The sequence below is a fragment of the Enoplosus armatus genome, chromosome 4, assembly GCF_043641665.1.
Source record: "Enoplosus armatus isolate fEnoArm2 chromosome 4, fEnoArm2.hap1, whole genome shotgun sequence".
NCBI lineage: Eukaryota > Metazoa > Chordata > Actinopteri > Centrarchiformes > Enoplosidae > Enoplosus > Enoplosus armatus.
In genome coordinates this window covers 13,882,152-13,902,877 of record NC_092183.1, presented here as the reverse complement: position 1 = coordinate 13,902,877, position 20,726 = coordinate 13,882,152, and the positions used below count along the sequence as shown (strand labels likewise).

The window sequence follows — 20,726 nt, the reverse complement described above, 5'->3', positions numbered from 1 at the left end:
TTGATTTTCCTTTTGTTGTGAAAGCCACATGGTTGCTGCCTCAAACATAAATTCTAGTATTTCAAGTGCAATTATATAAATTAGTGAAACTGCACATTGTTAATGTGATGTGGACTCAGGTCACTCCTACATCTGTCTTGAACACCCTTTGTAACAATATGTTTTCTTTTTTGGAAAGGCAGACCTGGCATGGTAGAGCACAATGTCACAGCATCAGGAATGTTTTCTTTGTAATGAATAACTGCATATTGCACAAAAAGAAAGAAAAATCCAGAGTCTACGAAGAGTCTGCAAATATGGAACTCTGCCTTGTATCTGAGCTGTAGCCTGAACACACTGAATGAATTATTCTGAATATGACTAACTACTCTGGAAATTAGGTGAACAGTTTATGTAAAAAAAAGTATGGAAAAGTAAAGCAAAGTATGAGTGGTACTATGACTGTAACACTACAGGCCGTGTTACCAGGAAGTACATTAACCAGAGGATGAAATAGGAGATGGACTGCAGGGCACACAGTACGTAGATGAGAGAGAGAGAGACACTGTATGTGTATACTGTATAGTGAGGAGAAAACTGTGCAGAGCGCGGGTGTAACTTGATTCATGGTTGGCAGCACTGCTGTTGAGTACTGCTGAGAGTGCAGGAGATATTTATGACAGCAAGCTGCCAGAAAGAGCTCTTGTCCTACTTTCTGCTTTCTCTCTCAGCCTCTCAACTGCTGTCTGTTGTCTATAGAAACTGGTGACCATAAATATATATATTTCTAAGACAAAAATCAGCTGTAAAAACAGCATTGACTCTTTTGATGTCCATTGCTGACGAGATTCACATATTTTATTGTACAACCAGAACACAGAAGATGATGAGTAAAGAGTTAAATATAAGTTAAAAACCATCATTCCTTGTTTATTTGGGTCACAACAGAAGACACTGAGGTATCTGCTTTTCAGGTTTGTCAAGTTGAGAGGCCCCAATCACAAGTCCTGGATCAGCCTATGGCTTCACTTCAAAAGCTGCATTATATCTACTGATAAACTGGAAGTTTAAATCTGAGTAATATAAGCTGCAGCAGTTGCTTTAATAATTCTACATTCAACTGAAATTGAAATGGATCTCCTGTTTTTCGTCCTGTACAAGCCTCTTCACCATATTATGGATTACTTGCAGATGGAAATGTCATTAAACCTCTGTATGACTATGTTTGAATATGACGAACAAAGTTCTATTTATAACCAACGAGGTTTATGACTATAGTAATAAGTACCTGCACACATTTCTCTTGCAAGTAAATGAGGTGCGGGATCAGGTATGTATTGGAAATATGGTTCTGTGTGTTTATGAATCTTACTATATATGGACCTGAGGTCACGATTATTGTGTTATGAGTCTGTTTGTTGGTGACACCACAAAATACATTGAGGCATTTTTGTTTGCCATTAATTTGTTAACAAATGAGTTTGTCAGTCCTCTCTTTCCATGTCAGCAGATTACGCATTGATGGTGAAAGAAAGAGATTTGGAAAATAAATAAATGAGGGGAATGGGCGAGTGTGAAATATGAAAAAATGTAGCTGTGATTGTTTGACCCCCCTGATAGAAAGACATAAATACAGAAAAACAAAGCAGTACGTAAGCTCACGTAAAGGAAATATACTCATTTTGCCCATACACTTAAACACCAATACACTGGGCACGCATGTATATGGAAGACATAAAACACTTAGAGTATATAACTTAAAAAACACATAAAGACGCTCCCACTGATAAACTCACACAGACTGATTGGCGAGTTCACATTAAACTATAAGCACATTTACAATAAGGAGAGGAACAATATCAAATTGGCCCTCGTACAACACTCACAAAGACATTAAACACATATATTTCACACAAAGTAACCCATCAGATGGACACAGTTTACACATAGAATCAGTGACATACAAAACAACCACAACATTCATACATGAACGGAGCAAACACAAGTCAGAGTTCACAAAAAAAGGTTTGTGGCCTTTTTTTTACCCCCCAGGGGACAGATCGCTGAGGACGAACAGAGACAGACTGTAGGGTCATTCTCAGTGTGCATGCCATGCAGAGATATATGTCTGTCGGTCAGGCGGCATTAGGTGCAGATGCAGTGTTTGAGTCGTCATCTCCAACGAGCCAGCGTTACTCCTGCCCCTCATCCCAGTGTTGCCATGCAAACACAGGGGGGAGATGAGCAATGAAAGTCAGCCTCGAGCACATGCAAACAGGCAGGAGGGCAGGGAAAGAAGGGATGGGAAAAGAGGGAAAGAACAGAGTGGGAAAAGAGAAAAGAAGGGCAGCAAGAGAAGGAGGAATATAAAATAGGGTGATGATCACAGACAGAAACAGCGAGAGAGAGCGAGGGTCACCTCCCCCCTCCCAGTGGGTGCTGAGTACACAGTCTGCGTGAGGGGTATCGATCACAGAGCGGACACTTAAAAAGGTGGGGTTTTCAAGAGCACAAAAAAAAAATGCACGACTAGTCGCAAAAAAATTAAAAGATAAAGATGTGGGTCAGAGGTCAACATGAGGTCGGCATGAGGTCAGAGTTCGGAGAGGAGTGAGAAGGAGGAAGAGTGGGACGGCTAGGCTGCAGATGACATGTCCAGAGAAACACAGAAAGAGGGACAGATTCACAGGGAATGAAAACAGGGCTCCCAAAAGGACATTCAGTGCACCAACATTAGCCCTAAAGAGACTCAAACTACTCCCCATGCAACCACAGGCAGAGAGAATTTAAATGTCCTTACAAAAGTCTTATTCGATCATCATCTATATCAGTATTTAAGCTGGAAATGATCTTGAATAAGCCTTACCTACAATAGAGGTGCACTAGTACTATGAAGGAAAACTGATTGAAAACTGACATTGTTTGAGAAAAAGAGAGAAAGACAGGTAAAGATATAGAAAGATAGAATAAAGGCTGCAGTATAACTGACTCCTCTGCTCTACCAAATATTCCTTCCGTTTTCTTCTGTAAATCTTCGTGATTAAAAAACACTATTTTGCTTATCATTAGAAAAAGGCTTCTTTTATAAGGAGGACTGAACCTGACTTGAAGGAACAGTTCAACATTTTGGGAAATATGCTTATTTGCTTTGTTTGCAGAGCATTAGATGAGAAGATTGATAACGCCCTCATATTTGCACGGTAAATATGAAGCTACCACTAGCAGCTAGTTAGCTTAGCATAAAGACTGGAAACAGGGGTAACCAGCTAGCATAGCTTTGTAGAACACTTTATATCTGCTTTATTTAATCCGTATAAAAGCAAGAAGTGTAAAAACAATTTCTTGGCCGGACACAGTAACTTCTTGCCAGGAAACCAGCAGAGACTCAAGGAAGTTACTGCAGCTGGACAAAAACAGAGCCAGGACAGGCCAGGCTAGCTGTTTCCCCCGTTTCCAGTCTTTGTGCTAAGCTAAGCTAACTAGCTGCTTACGGTGGCTTCATATTTACTGTACATACTTGAGAGTGGTATCAAACCTCTCATTTAACTCTTGGCAAGAAAGCGAATTAGCATATTTCCCAAAATGATAAACTATATCTTTAATATGAAATGAATAAATTAAACTGCGAAAGAAATAGAGAAATAAATAAACTATTAACAGGTGTATAAATAAATGTAATGCACAAGGAAATTGAAAAATGTATTTTCTTCACTGACCACCGCAATATTCATTTTAAGGGTGTGGCCTTTTGGTTATTTTCAGGTTTGACTCCTCCACTTGGTCACTGTGCCTTTGTGATGTACTTAATCCGGACAGCAAGTCGTAAACTTCTTGAAACCCGTCACTGTGATCATTGTGAGATTAGCAGAAGACACAACATCCAAGTATTCAAAGTGCCACCACGTTTTTATGCCGAACGTCAAAGCAGGAACGGCTTTTGGGAGGCAGGTAGCCAGACAGATAGACAGACAAGACAGATACACGGTTATCAGATTCACTGCAGTTGTGATCTGAACGTCTCCCTTTTCACCCTTTGACCCTCATGGTCGTATCTCTATGCATTGTTACATCTCTAAGTATTGCTCCAGTTTTCACAGAATAGGACCTGTCACCTGTCGGACTGACTCATCGTCTGCAAGGGGAGCTCACACCAGTCCAGAGGTGAAAATGGAGTCAATAAGATGTAGGTTATGCATGTGTGAAGGAAACCATGAGGAAAAGGAGTAAAAGACTGAGGACTGACAACTGGTAAGGAGTCTAGTTAAGCTAGGCTATACTTACAGTATGATCTATGTGGACTGATCATGTATGACAATGTGTTGTTTTAAAAGCAAAATATCACAGTAAAATGCAGTCCCTTTAAAGCAATAATGGGCCATTAAAACTCTTAATATAATCAAATACCGACTGATCTAAATCTTTGACATGAGAACACCAAATAACATCAATGACAACAATAATAACACTAATAAAATTATAACTATTCATGATAGCATATTGTACTTATCTCTGTGTGGAGTGTTTTGCTCAAAGGCTACTCAGCCGGAAGATGCTCGCAAACTCTGGAGATTCAGCATTTAATCATACTAATCATACTTTAATACACAGAGAAATGTATAACCAAAGGCACTACAGATGTTGTGGTACAGTAGGAGTGTCCTGAGTCCCTCTGCATGTTGCTGGGGTAAAGTCCTGCAAAAGTTTTTGGCAGCTTTCATACACAACAGCATCACAGGGAATAAATAAGAACGACACGAGGAGAACAGAGAGAATTCAGAGGGAAACAAACTTCACTTTGCCTTCAGGGGATTTTAGGGAACGGGGAGGTATGTTTATTGGAAAGATGGCTCAGGGTCAAGGCCAAAGGGGACATGGGGAAGGGGCTGCATGGTGGGATTTGGGAAGGGGGAACTTACCATTGGTCATACCAGGGGAGAGGTGCTCTCTATCGTTGTTTCGGCGTCTGCTGAGGTCACGGGAGCCTTGTCTCGCAGGCTGAGGCGGCTGGCCCTCCAACATGTTGACTATGTCCATACGGTCAATACTCTTCAGAGCTGTGTACAAGCTCTCCACTGTGGTGAAGACGCGTGAAGGAGAGACACAAGCAGATGAGGAAAAAGGGAAGGAGGGGAGGGGATCCCAGGACAAACAAGCAATACCATTACAACACCAATCTGACTTTGTATTGGTGTAAATAAAGACATGAGGGGATGAGAGGAATTCACAGCAGTCTCAGATTCTCATACACTCACTCTTGGCCCTCTTGCCCTCGCGGGTGGCCCACAGGTTGAGCAGTGCTGAGCTCTGCTCCAGCAGCGAGTTGGGATTCTCCACACGGATCTTATTGATGTCATCCACACTGAGCTGAAGCTCGCGCGCCAACTCTGTGAAGAAAATGAGTCAGAGAAGATCAAGTAAGAGAGGGAAATATTTATATCATTTAACTTGTGAGTCACGCTGGTGTAGTGTACACAGTCTTGTTCTTGAAATGGCACACGGCTTCACAGTAGCTCTATCCACAAGAGGCAGAATAGTCTGTCTGTCAAACAGCGATGGCTCTTGGCAGGAAAACAGACGATGATAATTAGTGTCATTGGCTGGTTGCCATGTTATAACTTTGTTTAATCAGCAGCGAGCTAGGCAAGCTTGTTAGACATAAGGTAAACACGGATGGTTTACAGCACATAAAGCACAAATTCAGTATATTCTTGTTCACTTACCGGCCCAGCTCAGTCCCAACTGTTCTGCAATGACAGCCATCTTCAGCTCTGTCCTCTCCATGGCACTCATTGATGCTGCACAAACAGACCAGAACTGACAATTTAACATCTTCCTCTGTTACATGTAAAGTTGAGATTATCCCTGCATTGCAAAATAAGCAAGTATAATAATTTACAAGTGGGAGAGTGAGAGCCTCATACCCATAGCAGGTTCATTTAGTGCGCTGTATCTTTCTCTCAAAGCCAGTGGGGTCAGAGTTCGCCTCCGGTCTTCACTCCCAACAACCTGCCAGTCACAAGCAAACAATACTGAAGTCATCTAAGGGAAAATGACTTTACTTAAATATACTGTATGTGTCTTGTAAACTAGCTTCAGGAGCTTTACCTTGATACACGGAGGCATGGTAATGTTGAGATTACAGAGCACATGTTGGCTGTCCTCATACTTGGTGGACTTGCGCAGGAAAGACAAAAATCCAGTGGGCTCTTTACTGCTGTCTCTCACCTTAGACACACAGACACAAGGAAAGCAATGAAGAGACATACATGTGGAGAGCCGGGATAGAGCTGGTAACAGTGAGCGACAACGAATATAAAACTGAAGAAAGATTTGTAGGAGAAAGCCCAACGGTGATACCTTAACTGAGACGGGAAGTCGGTTATCTCTGAAGGCCTGGAAGCTAAAGCAGCGAGGCTGCTGGGTGGCCTTCCTCACGGGCACAAGATTCCCTGAACACTCCAGGTGAAGCGGCATTCCCTCCATCACCTGCAAGACGTGACACAGGCAATAGCCAAAGCGGTAAAAACTTGACACAAAACCATAATCTTACCACATCTGTATGATGCACTGCCCTCGTCTCTGAACTCACCTCTATGTCTCTGCTGCGAGCCACCTCTGTGAAGTTCTCATGTTGTTCCAGGGTTTTGTCCATCTTATCGTCGGTCATGCAGTAGCAGCGCAGGCGGCCCTCACGCAGCTCATTCATCTTTGCAAACACCACAAACTTGGCCATGTAGGGTACAGCTGACAGCTCTCTGTAGAGCAGGTTGGCAAAGGAGACGGCCTCAGCTGTCCGAGGACAGTCTGCGAGCCAGAATCTGAGAGGAAACAATGACATGTAATCACAGTCTGTTATTCGTGTTTTACAATCGAGCTGCTTGCTAGAATGATTTAAGACTTGCATTCAAGTTTTATGGTGTGATGGCCGATATATTGGATTTGTTGCCAACTGAACTCACCGTGCTGAGACATTGGTTGTGAAACTGGCACAGTCATTAGCATACATAAGCTTGGTGGTGCCTGTAATGTCTTCCCATTGGGCTGGGGCTGTGCCGCCTGGGAATCAGAGAGGATGAAAGAGGGCAAACTGGTTAATCTGGTTTTAGCAAAGGTCACAAAGTCTCATGGTGACAGTGTTTGTACAAAATAAGAAAAATACTTTTTTATCCAACTATGGCAATGACATCTTTCTGCCCCATGAATCTTTCCTTGCCGTGGAAGGAAACGGCTCCTCTCAACACAAACACATACACTTACTCACCCACCCACACAACTCCCAGTCATGGCATGCAGTACCTATGACGGAGCAAAGCAGACGCAGACTGGTGGTGTCGCCCTCCCCAGAGTCTCGAGGGCTATCCTTCCAGGACGGGGGCAGAGGTATACGCAGGCCGATGGGTCGGTGAAACTTGCGCCGCCGAGGCTCCACAGTGACCACGGGGCTAAAGTTTGCCTGGTTACCCAGCAGCTTTGCAACCAGCTCATCTGGAACTGGCTGAGCCTGAGGTTGAAAGTAAATGATGGAGAGAGGGGGTACGTAACCCGGGTATAGGTTTGATGATATGGTAGAAAAAATGGAAATTAGACAAAAGAGAGAAACATATGAACAGGAAATGGAGAATTAAAAAAAGATGATGGGGCAATGGATGAGGAAAATGGGTAAAAGAGAGGACAACCGAATAGGGAAAAATCAAAGATGAAAAGAAAGAGAGAAAGAAGTCCACAGTGAATAAAATACCTCATGGTTTAAACAACACAACAGAGAGACAATAGACAATAGCAACACAAACTTGTTGTAGGACTTAATAACTCTTTTTATTGTAAAATATAACAATCTGTGTTAACATGAAGCTTTTACAAACATTAGTATCAAAGAAAAAGGCACTGTGGTTTTTCACAAGGCCATTCATGACAAGATTAGTACAGTACATTTGAGTTAAAAAGTTCCTAAAAATTATGAAATTTGTGTACAAGGAAATACTGAAAATGTCTATTTTGCTTAAATTCAGTTTCAATTCAGTTTCAATTCACTATTTTCATAGGTTACGTCATGTTTGTTAGTTTAAAATACATATTTATCTTGTTATAAATTAATTCATGTGTCTAAAGGAGCAGCTGTTGAACTAAAACATGCAGCTGAAGGTCTACTCGTACAGTATTTAACTTTCATTTTGGTTTACTGAAACATTCTGACATCGAAATTACAAGTTTCCATCTGGCAATTAAAATTCACAATTTGCTGACCTACATATTCATAGAGGATTTTATATTAGTATTTTTTTTAGAGTTTGTTAAAAATAGGAATTAATGCAATCACAGTCTTGAATGGGAAAATCCTGTCAGGAGGAAGAACACACTGCAAAACAGATTGTAAACAGTGGGTATATTTAACCTGTCAAAATTAAACCTTGAAATCCCAAGTCAGCAAATCTGAGGAAATGGTGCATATTTATATAACAAATATATCCACTGCCAAGAATTATGATGGAAGGAAATGTGGCATTTCATGTACTTTTCGTTTAGAAACCTTAATAAATGTTTAAATTATTGAAAACTGAGTAGGTACAGTAGCTTTGTGCCAAAATAAATAAAATCTTATGATTTATGACTGGATTGTTGCTTTGAGAGCACAATCTGCAATTTAACCATATTAAAAAGCCCCACCCCAAAAGTTTTGATTTTGACCTTACGGCTAACGCAGGACATTAGACGGCGAGGGCTAAATCATAGGTGCATGCTTGTGTAAAGAAAGATGGTTTGATTTGACAGAACGGACAGAAGTCTATAAGAAATATGCATTGAAAAGTGCCAGTTTCATAGGATATGATAATATACAAATATGTCCTCTTAAAAACAAGTATTTACTGTATAACTGAGTGTGATAAAGTGTGATAAAAATGATTTCTCGTCTTTGGTGTATATGTTTGAGAATACGTGTGCAGTCGAACACACAAAAAGGGGCTCAAAGCTTCAACAAACAGTGATATAACAAAGATTAAAAGGTATGAAGATCAGGTTCTCAGGTGTTGCCCCTTTAAGTGTCGGGAAACACTTCAGTTCTTCTAAAAAGGCCTTTTAGCTCCTTTTCCAGACATTCATGATACCAAAACCACTAGACAACAAGTAGAAACTCAAACACAGTCTTTCCCATCAAGTAATGTTTGACTAACTGTACTTAGGTATCCCAAATTAATGTGTTAAACATACTAAATACAGGGCTTTGTCAGTGACATAAATACATTAGTGAGAAAGACATTGCTGAAGATAAAACAAACAATAACATATCAGCACTACATGAGCAGTCCACAGTTGTATAAAGGTGCCATGTGCATGCACTGTGTGAAATAAAAGGCAAAAAGGTCCTCTAGAAATGTGAAAATCAAAATAAACAAACAACAGAAAAACTAAATCAGGAGTGCTGATATGATCGGGTCATTCCACGATCAATCAAAGTACATCCAACATGCTTTTTTTTCAGGCAACACAGGCATTAACGATTCTGTCTTTCTTCTCCTTCCTTCTCCTCATCGTCCCATCTCACCTGCAGCCCCAGGCGGACTCGTTTGGTGACTGCCGTCTCAGGAAACGTGGCCTGGACCAGTGGCACCAGTTTACTTGTAAGCGAACCTCCCTCTGGTCCAATCAGGTCGCTCTCTTGCTGGACTCGCGACACAACAGCGAAGTAAAGGGGGAAGTCGGTGGAGATGATGCGACGGATTCGCTTCTTCCCGAGCTCCTCTTGACTTTCCAAGTCTGAGGAGATGAGAGAAGGTTAAAAACTCTCGAGACGTGATGCCACCCTGTGACATGCTTGAGTGTGTTGAGATGAAGCGTGATTTAAACTCTTACCCTCGTCCATCCCATTGAGGATTGTTTCTAGCACCTCGTCACCGTAGCGATTGCGATGTTCTTTCCAGACTGAGCCGTTCTCGCTCCTCAGCACCACGAGCTCCCGGTCACCACGACCCAGAGCAGCAAAGTGGGGGATCTCCACTATCACCGGTCTGCCACACAACACACATGTACAAAAGTTAATTGTTTACTTCATCAGTGTGCAGGCTGGATATACTACTACTGTTGAGCCTGTAGAAACTTATAATGTTACGAAAAATGTTTTGTAGATGATACAATATATCATTACACTATGCACTGCGTATTCAAGTTTCATTTAATAACCTTAAGCCAAACGTAATAACAATCTAAGACTATTTCCTGTTGAACAAAGAGAAGACCCTCACCCCAGGAACTGCATGCTTGCCGGACCCAGGGAGATGATCCTGCTGGCCAGCCCCTCTCCCTCCACCAGCGGAGGGGGGCTGGTCAGCTTCTGCGGCTTCACCAGGCGGCAGGTGATGCGGGTGGGTGCCGCACAGGTCCGCGGAGGTATGATGACACGCAGTCCGTTGTGCCTGCTGCCTCGCATTGAGCCGCCCCGAGCATCTACCATAAAACTGACCAGGAACCTGTTATTGGACAAAGATTGTGACAATTTAGCTGCCAGATCAGACATTATATAGAGATAAAGTGAAATGAAATGTTTTCTTCTGACCCTGTGTGTATGGGACTGGCGACCGGGCTGACGTTGTCCGACGTCTCAGTCGCTGGGCTGCTGGGAATCAGCGAGTCATCGTCGTATTCTTTGGGCAGTGGAAGTGGAGTGTGTTGCTACGACAGACAGAAAGACAAACTGTTCATGCCATTCTCCAAAGAACACTGTTAAGCATAATGTTTTATATAAACCCCAAAGTGTATTACTTACACTATCATCTGTTTTATTGAGAGGATATGATGAAAGACTGCCTATGTACTAATTTTGAATGTGCTATTTTTACAGTGGATATGGAGAAGATACATCATTAACCTTCAAAAGGCCGCTGAGGAGGGATTCTCATTTACAGTATCATGTTACAAAAAGGGTGAAGCTAAAATAACTGCATCATGTTACATGCTTTCAAAGAAAGTAGCCTAAAAGCTGTTTTTGACTAAAGTTTTCATCAAAACTGTGTGTTTAGATGAAAACATGTATACATAACCCTTCACTGATAATATCACACAAACAAACAAATGAATTGAGCATGAGTTCATGGAAATAGTAGTTCTTAGTCTTCATCAGCAGATGGAGGTTGTTCAGTTGTTGTTGGAGATTGTGTAAGTCCACTGACAACTAAGCAAACTTTATTCCGTTGATGAAGACTGTAAAATGCAGTAAACTTTGAAAAAGGACTAGTAAGTGGACCTTGAGTAAAAAGGGCACAGACCATTTTGACCATCTGTCTTTTGCAAGTCCCCCAACTTTATTTACATAAATGAGTATCTTAGTAGTGCTGCTCTGTACAGTACCTGATCTATCTCGTGTTCTTTCAGGATAACAGTCTCCGGAGAGACTCTGGGGATCCTGGGAATAGCTGGTGAGTAATTCCTGTTGTATGGAAAGAGAAAAAAAAGTCAGATTGAAGAAGTTTTGGTATATCTCCTCCCAAGTGCTCATCCCTGGTGTTTAGTGAGTGTCTATGGTGCATCCCCCTCTATCCATCCACCAATTAGCTTGTGGCTACCAGCTTGGCTCTCTCCCCTGCTTCCCCGCCCAGCCCCCCTTACGCTGTGCCCAGCCCTCTCTCGTACTCCAGTGATTTCTTGGGGGAGAGGAAATCGTCATCATGGTCTTTCATGTCATCCATCCTCATGTACCTGGCCCCTTCTGTCCCCAAGAGCTCCTCTCCTTCAGAGAACAACATGCCAAAGAGAGCGAACAGACCGAGGTCAGGTTGGTGAAACAGCACAAGAGAAAGAGAGAAAGAAAAGAACAAGGATGTTAACCAGAAGGGTTAGACAACATGCTAACCCAGGATTTAGGAGATGGCTCTGTGGTTTAGGGGTTAGACTGGTGAAATGAGACATTAGTACACTGACATTCTTACTGCTATTCAATGGAAGCAAACACTTAGAAAACAGGCTATGAGGACAGGAACAATACAGCAGGTCACTGTAATCAGCTGTAGTCTCAGGCTGCTGAGTCCAACACTTTTAATTCAGAATGCTTGAACATTACTACATCGAAACAAGACAGGACACCGTATAAATGTGGTCTTGAGTTTTCAAAAACCCATACAATCTCAGTGAAAGCGTAACAAACAGCGTAACAGATGTGCACAGTGCACTATCTCTGGGGAGAGCATGCATCAGCATAATCTCATTCTAAAAATGTGTTGTCTCGTGAATAAACAGCTGGAGGATTTAGACATCAACTGCCTCAGAGAGCGATGTATGATGTGATTTGCTTTAAAACACATGAATACAAACACAATCATCAGCCCACTACAACACACATGATGACATAAGTACAAGCTGTTCTCTACTCTCCCTTGAATGTGCGGTGTATCTTCATGAGAGCAGAGGTGGGTTTCGGTTACTTACCCCCAAAAATATGCTGTAATTTTCGAGAATTCACCAGCAACAAGAGCGAGTCTTCCCCGTGTGTATTAAGCACAGCGTGTGTGAGTGTGCGAGTGGGAGTCTGTATGCGGTCCAGAGCCAAAGTGATGTCGTAGGTGTCATTATGCTATGTTTGACTGTGAGTGCACTTCCCACAGGTTCATATGAGGCAGCTCATGTGCTGGATAATCTCTGTCTTGTGTACCATGCATGTGTGCCACATCGTATAGGCCAAGTGTTACTGCATGCGAGCGTATGCATCAGATGATGTGCCAATATCATTTTACCATTCCGGATACGAGATGTGTCTTTAAGATGGCAACTCAGGCTACTTTCTATATTTAGAGCAAAAGGTGACAATCTGACAGTTAAATCATCAGGGGACTAAAAATATCAAGACATAATGTACTCTGACATCATAGTCAGTGGTGTTGTAAACTTCAAGCATTAAAAGTTAAGCCTGCAATAAGTTTTTTTGGGCCACTTGGGGGCAGCAGAAACAAGCTGTGATCTGAAATATCTCTTTTAAGTTGATATGGAACAGTTGCTTATCCAGCAGATACAGAGCAACATTAGCATTTATTTGGTCTGTCCACCTTTCTGTTCACTCTCCTTTTATTTATTTTTTGTCTCCAACTCCTGAGGCAAATATCAGGCTCTTTAGCTGCTAAATGCTACACTATGTCTGTCTACTGTTTGGTGCTGGGAAGGTAGCGTGCAGTGGGTTTTTCATTGAAAACAGCTGCAAAAATGCTGTGAGAGTCAACCAAAACAATTAGCTGAGAGCCTCCATACAAGTAGTACAAGTAGTCACAAGATCCAATGCTGATACAAAAATGTTGATTATAGCCACTCTAAGCCTCTTTTTAAACCACCATTCCCCTCCATCTCTCGACCCAACAACCTCCCAACCAACAAACACAGTTTACACAAACACAACACAGCTAAAAATGAAGCGGTTCATGATCGACACCACAATGCAGACAGATTTGAATGCAGACACAACTTTTGACACACACATTTCAAAGCAATGACCTCTCCACTATGAACTGCTAACAGGTTTTAACTATTCTGTCACCAAAGATTTATTAAATTTGATTTGATATCAGTAATAATGGATGATCTGTTGGCTATGACTGTAAAAACAAGGCCTGCTGTCATAACATGGAGGAAAAGAAGACACCTGGAGAGTTAGAGAATGAGGGTGTTATTGAGGGGACATATAAAGGTTACAGACATGGGTGCTATGGATGCATGCCAATGAGAAACCAGAGCCACCATCACAGTGAGCACCACTACAGGGGGGGCGAGAGAGAGAGAGAGCGAGAGGCAGGGAGATAAAGATGGAGAGAGTGAGCTTGAAATGGAGCCACACACTTCATTACAACGACCTATGAATGCCGCACAAAGAAAGAAAGAGACATTCATACCTAATGTTAGCTGTGCAATTCCTAAAAAAGGGCAAAAGGCAAAAAAGGAATTGGAAAAAATAAATATTTATGTGACCAGCTCAAACATTATAAAATCAGCCTCGCAAACAGGAAGTAATATTTAGATAACATCAACATAGTTGATTACACATAGTTTCCTACTGTTTTATGTGATTAATAATAATTTTAGTTCTGTACCTTCATCCTCTGACACGTCTAGTATCTCATCCACTGTTTCTGGGAAACTCATGCGATGTTTCTCTGTGGTCGTCTGCGGGGCACGGAAGGAGAAGGAAGAACCAATTACAGATACAACAGCGAGTGGAAAGGTTTTAGTATTTCCATGTGATTATCATGGCCACATAATAACAGTTCTGTATCCAGAGGGCATGGTAGCATTTCTAAATTTCTCACCATGGAAACCGTTTCCTCAGTGACAAGCTTTAGGACGTCAATCACAGAGATGTAGCCCAACCTCTTAGCGATGGCCAGGGCTGAAGTACCATTCTAACAGACAGAGAGGAGCAGACTGGATCAGATCTCTGGAAAATAAACTTCATGAATCATTTTGAAGGAAGACAAGGTGCGTTCATGCTCACTGTTGTTGTCTCGTTGGGCTGAGCGCCGTGCTTCAGCAACAGTGTCACAATGTCTGTGTGTCCCTGCTGTGCCGCCTGGTGCAGAGGAGTGTAACCAAGCTGGAGGAGAGAGAAAGACTCTCATTTGTTATCATATATACTCATTTCATGTATAGATGACATCTGAGATACATCTAAACAACATCTTTTTTTCTGAATTATTCCTGAATTGTGTAGAACAGCTGGTACATTAACAAACATCAATTTATTTCTTTAAATGCACATAAGCAGGGCACATCACATCAAGCCAACTGCATATCAGGAAAACTGACAGTAAAACAGACAATTGTCATCTGACTAGAGCTGATTAGTGATCAACAGAAAATGTATCAGCAAGAATTCAAATAACTGGTTAATCGTTTAAGTAATTTTTTAAAGCAAGAAAATGATGATTAACTGAATATATTTGGGTTTTAGACTCTCAGTCAGTCAGGTTGGGCTCTGAGAACTTGTGATGGAACGTTTTTTACTATTTTTTGACATTTCTGACTAAAATTTAAAAAAGTTATAGTTAAATCAAGTAATAAAGAAAACAAAACAACAAAACGAGTAACTTCCACCCTCTACAGGAGACGCTGAATCTCAGACTTGGAAATGAAATACTTCCAGTCTCTCCAATGCTTGGGCAGTACATTACACTTTAGAGAGGTAAATGGCCTCATTCCTCATTATATAAAAAGGTCAGTGTTAACAGCTCTCATTTAAGAGAACCCTGCAACACCCACGACTTGTGCTTTTAACTGTGTAATGTGCTGTAATTGTATTTCCTGATGAATGAGACAGTAGACACGGTGTAGCTGTGTGACTCATGCCCCGGCTAATTTTGTTGTAGTTTCATCTAAAACCAGAGGGAGGCACTCACCCTTGTTTTGCTGTTGACATTGGCCTGTTGCTGCAGGAGGAACTTCACCATCTTGATGTTGCCATAGTGACACGCTACATGGAGAGGGGTGTAACCCATCTGACAGCGAGAGAAAGAAAAAAAAGTCTTAAAACACAAACTCACACCAGTCGCATAACTTTAGAGTCTTAATGACCTTTTAATTTGAACACATTATGTGGATTTTATCCTATTTAGGGTTGAATGGATCATGAATATTTCATAGACTAATGGTTCAAATCCTCATAGTAAAATTATGCTGAGAACAGAACAGTGATAAAAATTTCATTCAGACTGCAATTTAGGAACAAACAAGAGAGGATGCAAATTATTTCTGGTGTATGGGATGGGAACGCCAATACCAATAATAACACCATGACATCCAATCCAGTACAAGAGCCCCTCAACAAATGCTACCACCTATGTGAAGCCTAAAACACTCTAATCTTGTCAAGGCTGTGCCAAAGAGGTGTTATTTCAACTCTATGGTAATTCTTGGGGCTTTGGTTTGTGGTGCTGCTGTATTGACCATATTATATAATTACACACATGAATGAAACCTTACTAACTATTATCTGTATTAATCTGACACGAGTCCATGTCGAAACGCTGCTGTAGAGCTGCTCTAAGCACTAGAGGTCTAAGGGATCTGAGCCCCTCAAGGGTCGTCCATGTATTGATGGTAACATAACCCTCTGCTATGAGATCATCAGGCTATTAATGCTACAGCACTTAAGACACTATCTGCTATGGCTCAAAGGGGATGGCACAAGTAGTCTCTACACTGATATGGTTTTGATAACCCTGCAACAAGGTGAAGCTCTTTAGTAGTTCAAACTATTGTTTACTGACTACTGACTGCAGGTTTGCCATGAGACTGAAAAGTTCTTACCCGCGTGGCAGCGTAGACTGAGGCCCCTTGCTTCACCAAGATATCTGCGATGCCAACATGTCCCTCCTGTGCCACCAGATGCAGTGGGGTTAATCCACTCTGGGGGCAACCAGATTCAGAAGACAAAGGTCAAACACATCAAACACAACAGATTAGTTTTAGTTTAAACAGACAATTAAACTTCTTGCCCCATGGCCAGTCATCCTTTAATCATCTATGTGTTTCTTGCCTTGTTTCCCAGGTTGACGTTGGCCTGTTTGGAGATGAGCAGGGACACCATGTCGGGCCTTCCTTCCTGCGAGGCCAGGTGGAGAGGTGTGACTCCCTGCAGTGACTCAGCATTGGCTGAAGCTCCATACTGCAGCAGGCTGTTCGCCACCTCCACCTGGTTCTGCTTAGATGCTATGTGGAGGGCAGTGTAGCCATTCTAGAGCACACAGACACGAGGTGTGGTTAGAAAAAACATGTTTACATGCATGCTATTCATGATGATGATGTGTGTATCTCTTCTTTTTATTTACCCTGGCTGCACTGTGTGGCGACCCTCCTTTGCTGACAAGCAAGTTAACAACATCCAGGTTGTTGTGATGTACAGCAACGTGCAGCGGAGTCAGACCATTCTGCAAAAACAGAATCAAAAGTTCTGTTGTAGCTTTATTCATCTTTTGACTCTTTCTTCGATACAGTCAGGCCCCTTTCTGTTTCTCTTACCTTCCCAGCAGCATTAGGGTTGGCTCCTCTCTCCAACAACAGCTCTGCTACATCCACCTTGCCGTACTTGGAGGCCACATGGAGCGGAGTGAAGCCTTTCTACAGAAGCACCAACGAGGAAGTGGACACAATATCAGGTTGGGGATCACAGCTATGGGGGCTGACAGTTTCTAGACAGACGAAGGCTGCAGCAGAATTCAGCAAAGGGTAAGCAGGCAGGCTTTACCTTGGTCATCTTGGTCTGCTGAGCCTCCATGTCCAGTAGGATGCGCACGGTTTGCACATGACCTTCCCGGGCAGCGATGTGTAGGGGTGTGTGCCCTGCTGTTGTGGTGGAGTTGGGGTTGGCTTTGTGCTCCAGCAGCAGCTTCACTAGCTCCTTGTGGCCCATCCGAGCAGCACAATGCAGAGGTGTTTGGTCATCCTGGCCGGGGAGAGTAATTATGAAATGTAATGCATGAAACTCCAGTTCCAGTAATCATCATGGTTAGTTTCTCAGTTTCTCCACCATGATCTCCACTTGTAACAGTAAAATGAGGCTGTGGTGTGTAGAAGGGAAATTCGCATTTGGATACAAAGCTCTGTTTGCTTTAACTGCCAGGAATTAGTTATTGAACCAACTTTCTAAATTATCACTTGTATCAGATAAAGAATGATGCGTTCAGAGTATTTAATCAATGTCTAATATGAGGAATCTTTATGCATGAGTACATATGTGGATTGTGCTGCAGTCTGTGAAATCTCCACCTTGGCCTTGGCGTCCACTGGTGCTGCGTTCTGCAGTAAAAACTCTGCCACCTCATGGTGTCCCGCCCGAGATGCCATATGGAGAGGAGTCTCCACTTTCTACTCACACACAGAAAGGCAAACCACACACTCAGATCTATCAGTATTACAACAACAACATCACCAGTACAGAGGTGATTTGGTGATCTGTGCTGGTCTTGAGATTTCAGAAGGAAACTCACCACATTGGAGGCGCTGGGGGAAGCTCCTTTCTGCAGCAGGATTTTCACAATGTTGAGATGACCCATAAATGATGCCACATGCAAGGGAGTCAGGCCAGACTGTTCAGATGAGGAGAAGAATATTACAAATGCATGCCAATCATATTCAATATAATGTTATAGGCAACCTTATTTTCCCCATGATCCCTCACCTCAGTCACAGCCTCTAATGATGCAGAGTGTTTCAGCAGGAGATCCATCACACGCATGTGGTTCTTTTTACAAGCAATATGCAAAGGAGTAAAGCCATTCTGTAAAAAAGGAACGATTATCATCACCACAAAGATTAAAAGCAACTTTGCCTTGTTATGAATTGATAAATTAGTGTTTGTCACTGACCAACGCCCGAGAGTTGGGTTTGGCCCCTTTGTCCAGCAGTACTTTGGCCATGCGGTGGTGGCCGCAATGTGCCGCCACATGCAGAGGGGTCAGGTGGTCCAGTGTGATGTCATCAATCTCTGCGTTGTACTGCAGAAGCTGCTTGATGCAGTCCATGTGGTCCCCCTGTGCTGCCATGTGGATTGGAGACAAGCCATTCTGCCAAAAAAAAGGGAAAAAAAGAAAATGTGTTGTCTCATCCCTTTCAAAACAGGAAGCAACTTGTCTTGTAGTGAAAACAAACAATCGGAGAAAGAAGCAGCAGCGAGAGGAATCTGTTGTGTTTGGCTGATGGATCACAAACTTTGACTTTCATTTACTTAAAACAACTCACTGATTTGCACTCATTCCCAAACCAGATGGTGTTCAAGTGAAGAATTGTCTTTACTTGTATCTGGGTGGATTACCTTGGTCTTTGCCTGGATGGGGGCTCCATGGTCCAGCAGGATCTCTATAATCCTGACATGACCATTTCTGGCAGCACAGTGCAGAGGAGTCAGCTCGTCCTGGAGTGAGACGATTGTTGCCGATTTAGTTAATGATGCATCAAATCAAAAACAAAGACAGTAAGGGAATCAGATTTTGTGAAATGGTAGGATGGATGTCTATCGCACCTTGGTCTTGGCATCAATCTGAGCCCCTCTGTCAAGCAGGAGCCGGACCATGATCACATTCCCCCGTCTGGCTGCAATGTGCAGAGGAGTGATACCGTTCTGAAGAGAGAAACAGACGCACTTAGACGGGCACAACACAGGGAGAACAGACAGCAACGACGGAGATTAACCTTCTAACAACTTAAGTTATTCCCTACCTTTGGGGTGAAGTTGACATTGGCTCCTCTATTGAGCAGCAGTTGAGCTACGTTCAAGTTTTCATAGTGTGCAGCAATGTGGAGGGGTGTGAATCCAGTCTGCCGGAACACATCAGGGTGAGTAAATGTCACTCTCATTACACTAGCATTTTAAAAAACAAGGACACCAAACACAGATGTATATATCTTCTGTTTATGTACTGCATATGTGTACAACCATATCTGCACACACACACACACACACACACACACACACACACGTAAATATATACCTTGCTGAGTACATCAGGATTGGGGTCATTCTGCAGAAGCACTGCGGCTGTGCGTGTGTCATCGTTGCGTGCTGCAATGTGCAGCGCAGGGAGGCGGACCTTTCCCTTGGTGCCGTAGTTGATGAGCAGGGCGACGACATTCTCATGTCCCTGCTGAAGGGCCACGGCGAGAGGAGTGAATCCATCCTGCAGCACACAGGAAACAGTTAGAAGACTGGTTGGCTCACAGAGAGATAATTAGAGAGATGCGAGGAGAGAGGCTTATGAGAATGAAACAGAATGGAAACACAGCGAGTCTGGATGGGGATTGAGGAATTTGGGGGATTCGTCTTTGAAAACGTCTCTCAGCTCTTCAGTACCTCAGTTGGAATGCTCTGATTGGCTCCGTTCTCCAGAAGAAACTTCACAACCTCTAGATGGTTTTCTTGTGCAGCCATGTAGAGTGGAGTGAAACCCTTCTGTCTCAGAAAGACGCACGATAGACAGACACACACACACACACACACACACACACACACACACACACACAGACACAAGTGCAGCAACAGAAAGATAGGAAGACAGTCAAAGATGCACGCACAAGGATGTACACAGAGAGGAAACACCAACACACAGAAATATAGGAACAAAGACTCATGTTAACAGATGGAATTGCAATAGTTACTACAATGGTTTCACAGTAAAGCTCACTGAGTGTGTCCTGTGATCACCGCAGTGAGAGCAGCACTGAGTCTCACCTGAGACTGAGCGTTGACATTGGCCCCGTAGTTAACCAGCTCTGTGACCACCTGCTCCTGCCCTGCCAGGGCTGCAATGTGCAGGGCCGTGTTCCCTTTCTGTTTAAACACAGATACACAGTCATAATGAGCACTAACAAAGAGCACATGTATATTCAAAGTGCAAAGTGCATGGTTTTTGGACATGTTAGGGTTCATATACGGACAGATCTTTCATGTTGTATTGTGACGTTACACAGATCTAGATGAATAATGATTTATTTACATGTGACCACATTTAACAAGTCAAAAAAAGCACATCATTTCACATGGAAATAGGGCTGAGTATCATCGTGGTGTAGTATAGTACTGTTGATGCTAGTTTATCAGGAACTATCTAAGAATAAGTAAAGAAAAGTACGTATTTGAGCAAGCAGTACATGCCAACTCTCAATACTTTTGATACACCTTTTGGTTGGTACGAAGTTTGATTCCCAGCCCCAATAAAAGCCTTCATTTCTTATTAAAAGACACAATTCAACAGTTGTTTTAATGAGGAAAATGTTAAAGGAATAGTTCA

The 20,726-nt window shown here is 42.5% G+C and overlaps 1 protein-coding gene across 1 annotated transcript in view; it reads right to left on the bottom strand.

The window, feature by feature from the left end:
- Window positions 1-20,726, bottom strand: part of ank1a (ankyrin 1, erythrocytic a) — an 82,130-nt gene that overhangs the window by 8,203 nt on the left and 53,201 nt on the right. Inside the window, exons 5-39 of the mRNA XM_070904108.1 lie at window positions 20,168-20,266; window positions 19,790-19,888; window positions 19,431-19,616; window positions 19,159-19,257; window positions 18,962-19,060; window positions 18,755-18,853; window positions 18,309-18,506; window positions 18,122-18,220; window positions 17,931-18,029; window positions 17,710-17,808; window positions 17,189-17,386; window positions 16,963-17,061; window positions 16,773-16,871; window positions 16,481-16,678; window positions 16,252-16,350; window positions 15,342-15,440; window positions 14,441-14,539; window positions 14,256-14,348; window positions 14,040-14,112; window positions 13,842-13,862; window positions 11,578-11,698; window positions 11,320-11,398; window positions 10,529-10,644; window positions 10,218-10,442; window positions 9,829-9,983; window positions 9,521-9,732; window positions 7,276-7,480; window positions 6,939-7,035; window positions 6,569-6,797; window positions 6,337-6,465; window positions 6,085-6,204; window positions 5,901-5,985; window positions 5,700-5,774; window positions 5,232-5,363; window positions 4,896-5,051 (exon numbers count right to left, since the gene is read on the bottom strand). Coding sequence (XP_070760209.1) covers window positions 4,896-5,051; window positions 5,232-5,363; window positions 5,700-5,774; window positions 5,901-5,985; window positions 6,085-6,204; window positions 6,337-6,465; window positions 6,569-6,797; window positions 6,939-7,035; window positions 7,276-7,480; window positions 9,521-9,732; window positions 9,829-9,983; window positions 10,218-10,442; window positions 10,529-10,644; window positions 11,320-11,398; window positions 11,578-11,698; window positions 13,842-13,862; window positions 14,040-14,112; window positions 14,256-14,348; window positions 14,441-14,539; window positions 15,342-15,440; window positions 16,252-16,350; window positions 16,481-16,678; window positions 16,773-16,871; window positions 16,963-17,061; window positions 17,189-17,386; window positions 17,710-17,808; window positions 17,931-18,029; window positions 18,122-18,220; window positions 18,309-18,506; window positions 18,755-18,853; window positions 18,962-19,060; window positions 19,159-19,257; window positions 19,431-19,616; window positions 19,790-19,888; window positions 20,168-20,266 — 4,390 coding nt within the window. The remainder of the gene's footprint in view (window positions 1-4,895; window positions 5,052-5,231; window positions 5,364-5,699; window positions 5,775-5,900; window positions 5,986-6,084; window positions 6,205-6,336; window positions 6,466-6,568; window positions 6,798-6,938; window positions 7,036-7,275; window positions 7,481-9,520; window positions 9,733-9,828; window positions 9,984-10,217; window positions 10,443-10,528; window positions 10,645-11,319; window positions 11,399-11,577; window positions 11,699-13,841; window positions 13,863-14,039; window positions 14,113-14,255; window positions 14,349-14,440; window positions 14,540-15,341; window positions 15,441-16,251; window positions 16,351-16,480; window positions 16,679-16,772; window positions 16,872-16,962; window positions 17,062-17,188; window positions 17,387-17,709; window positions 17,809-17,930; window positions 18,030-18,121; window positions 18,221-18,308; window positions 18,507-18,754; window positions 18,854-18,961; window positions 19,061-19,158; window positions 19,258-19,430; window positions 19,617-19,789; window positions 19,889-20,167; window positions 20,267-20,726) is intronic.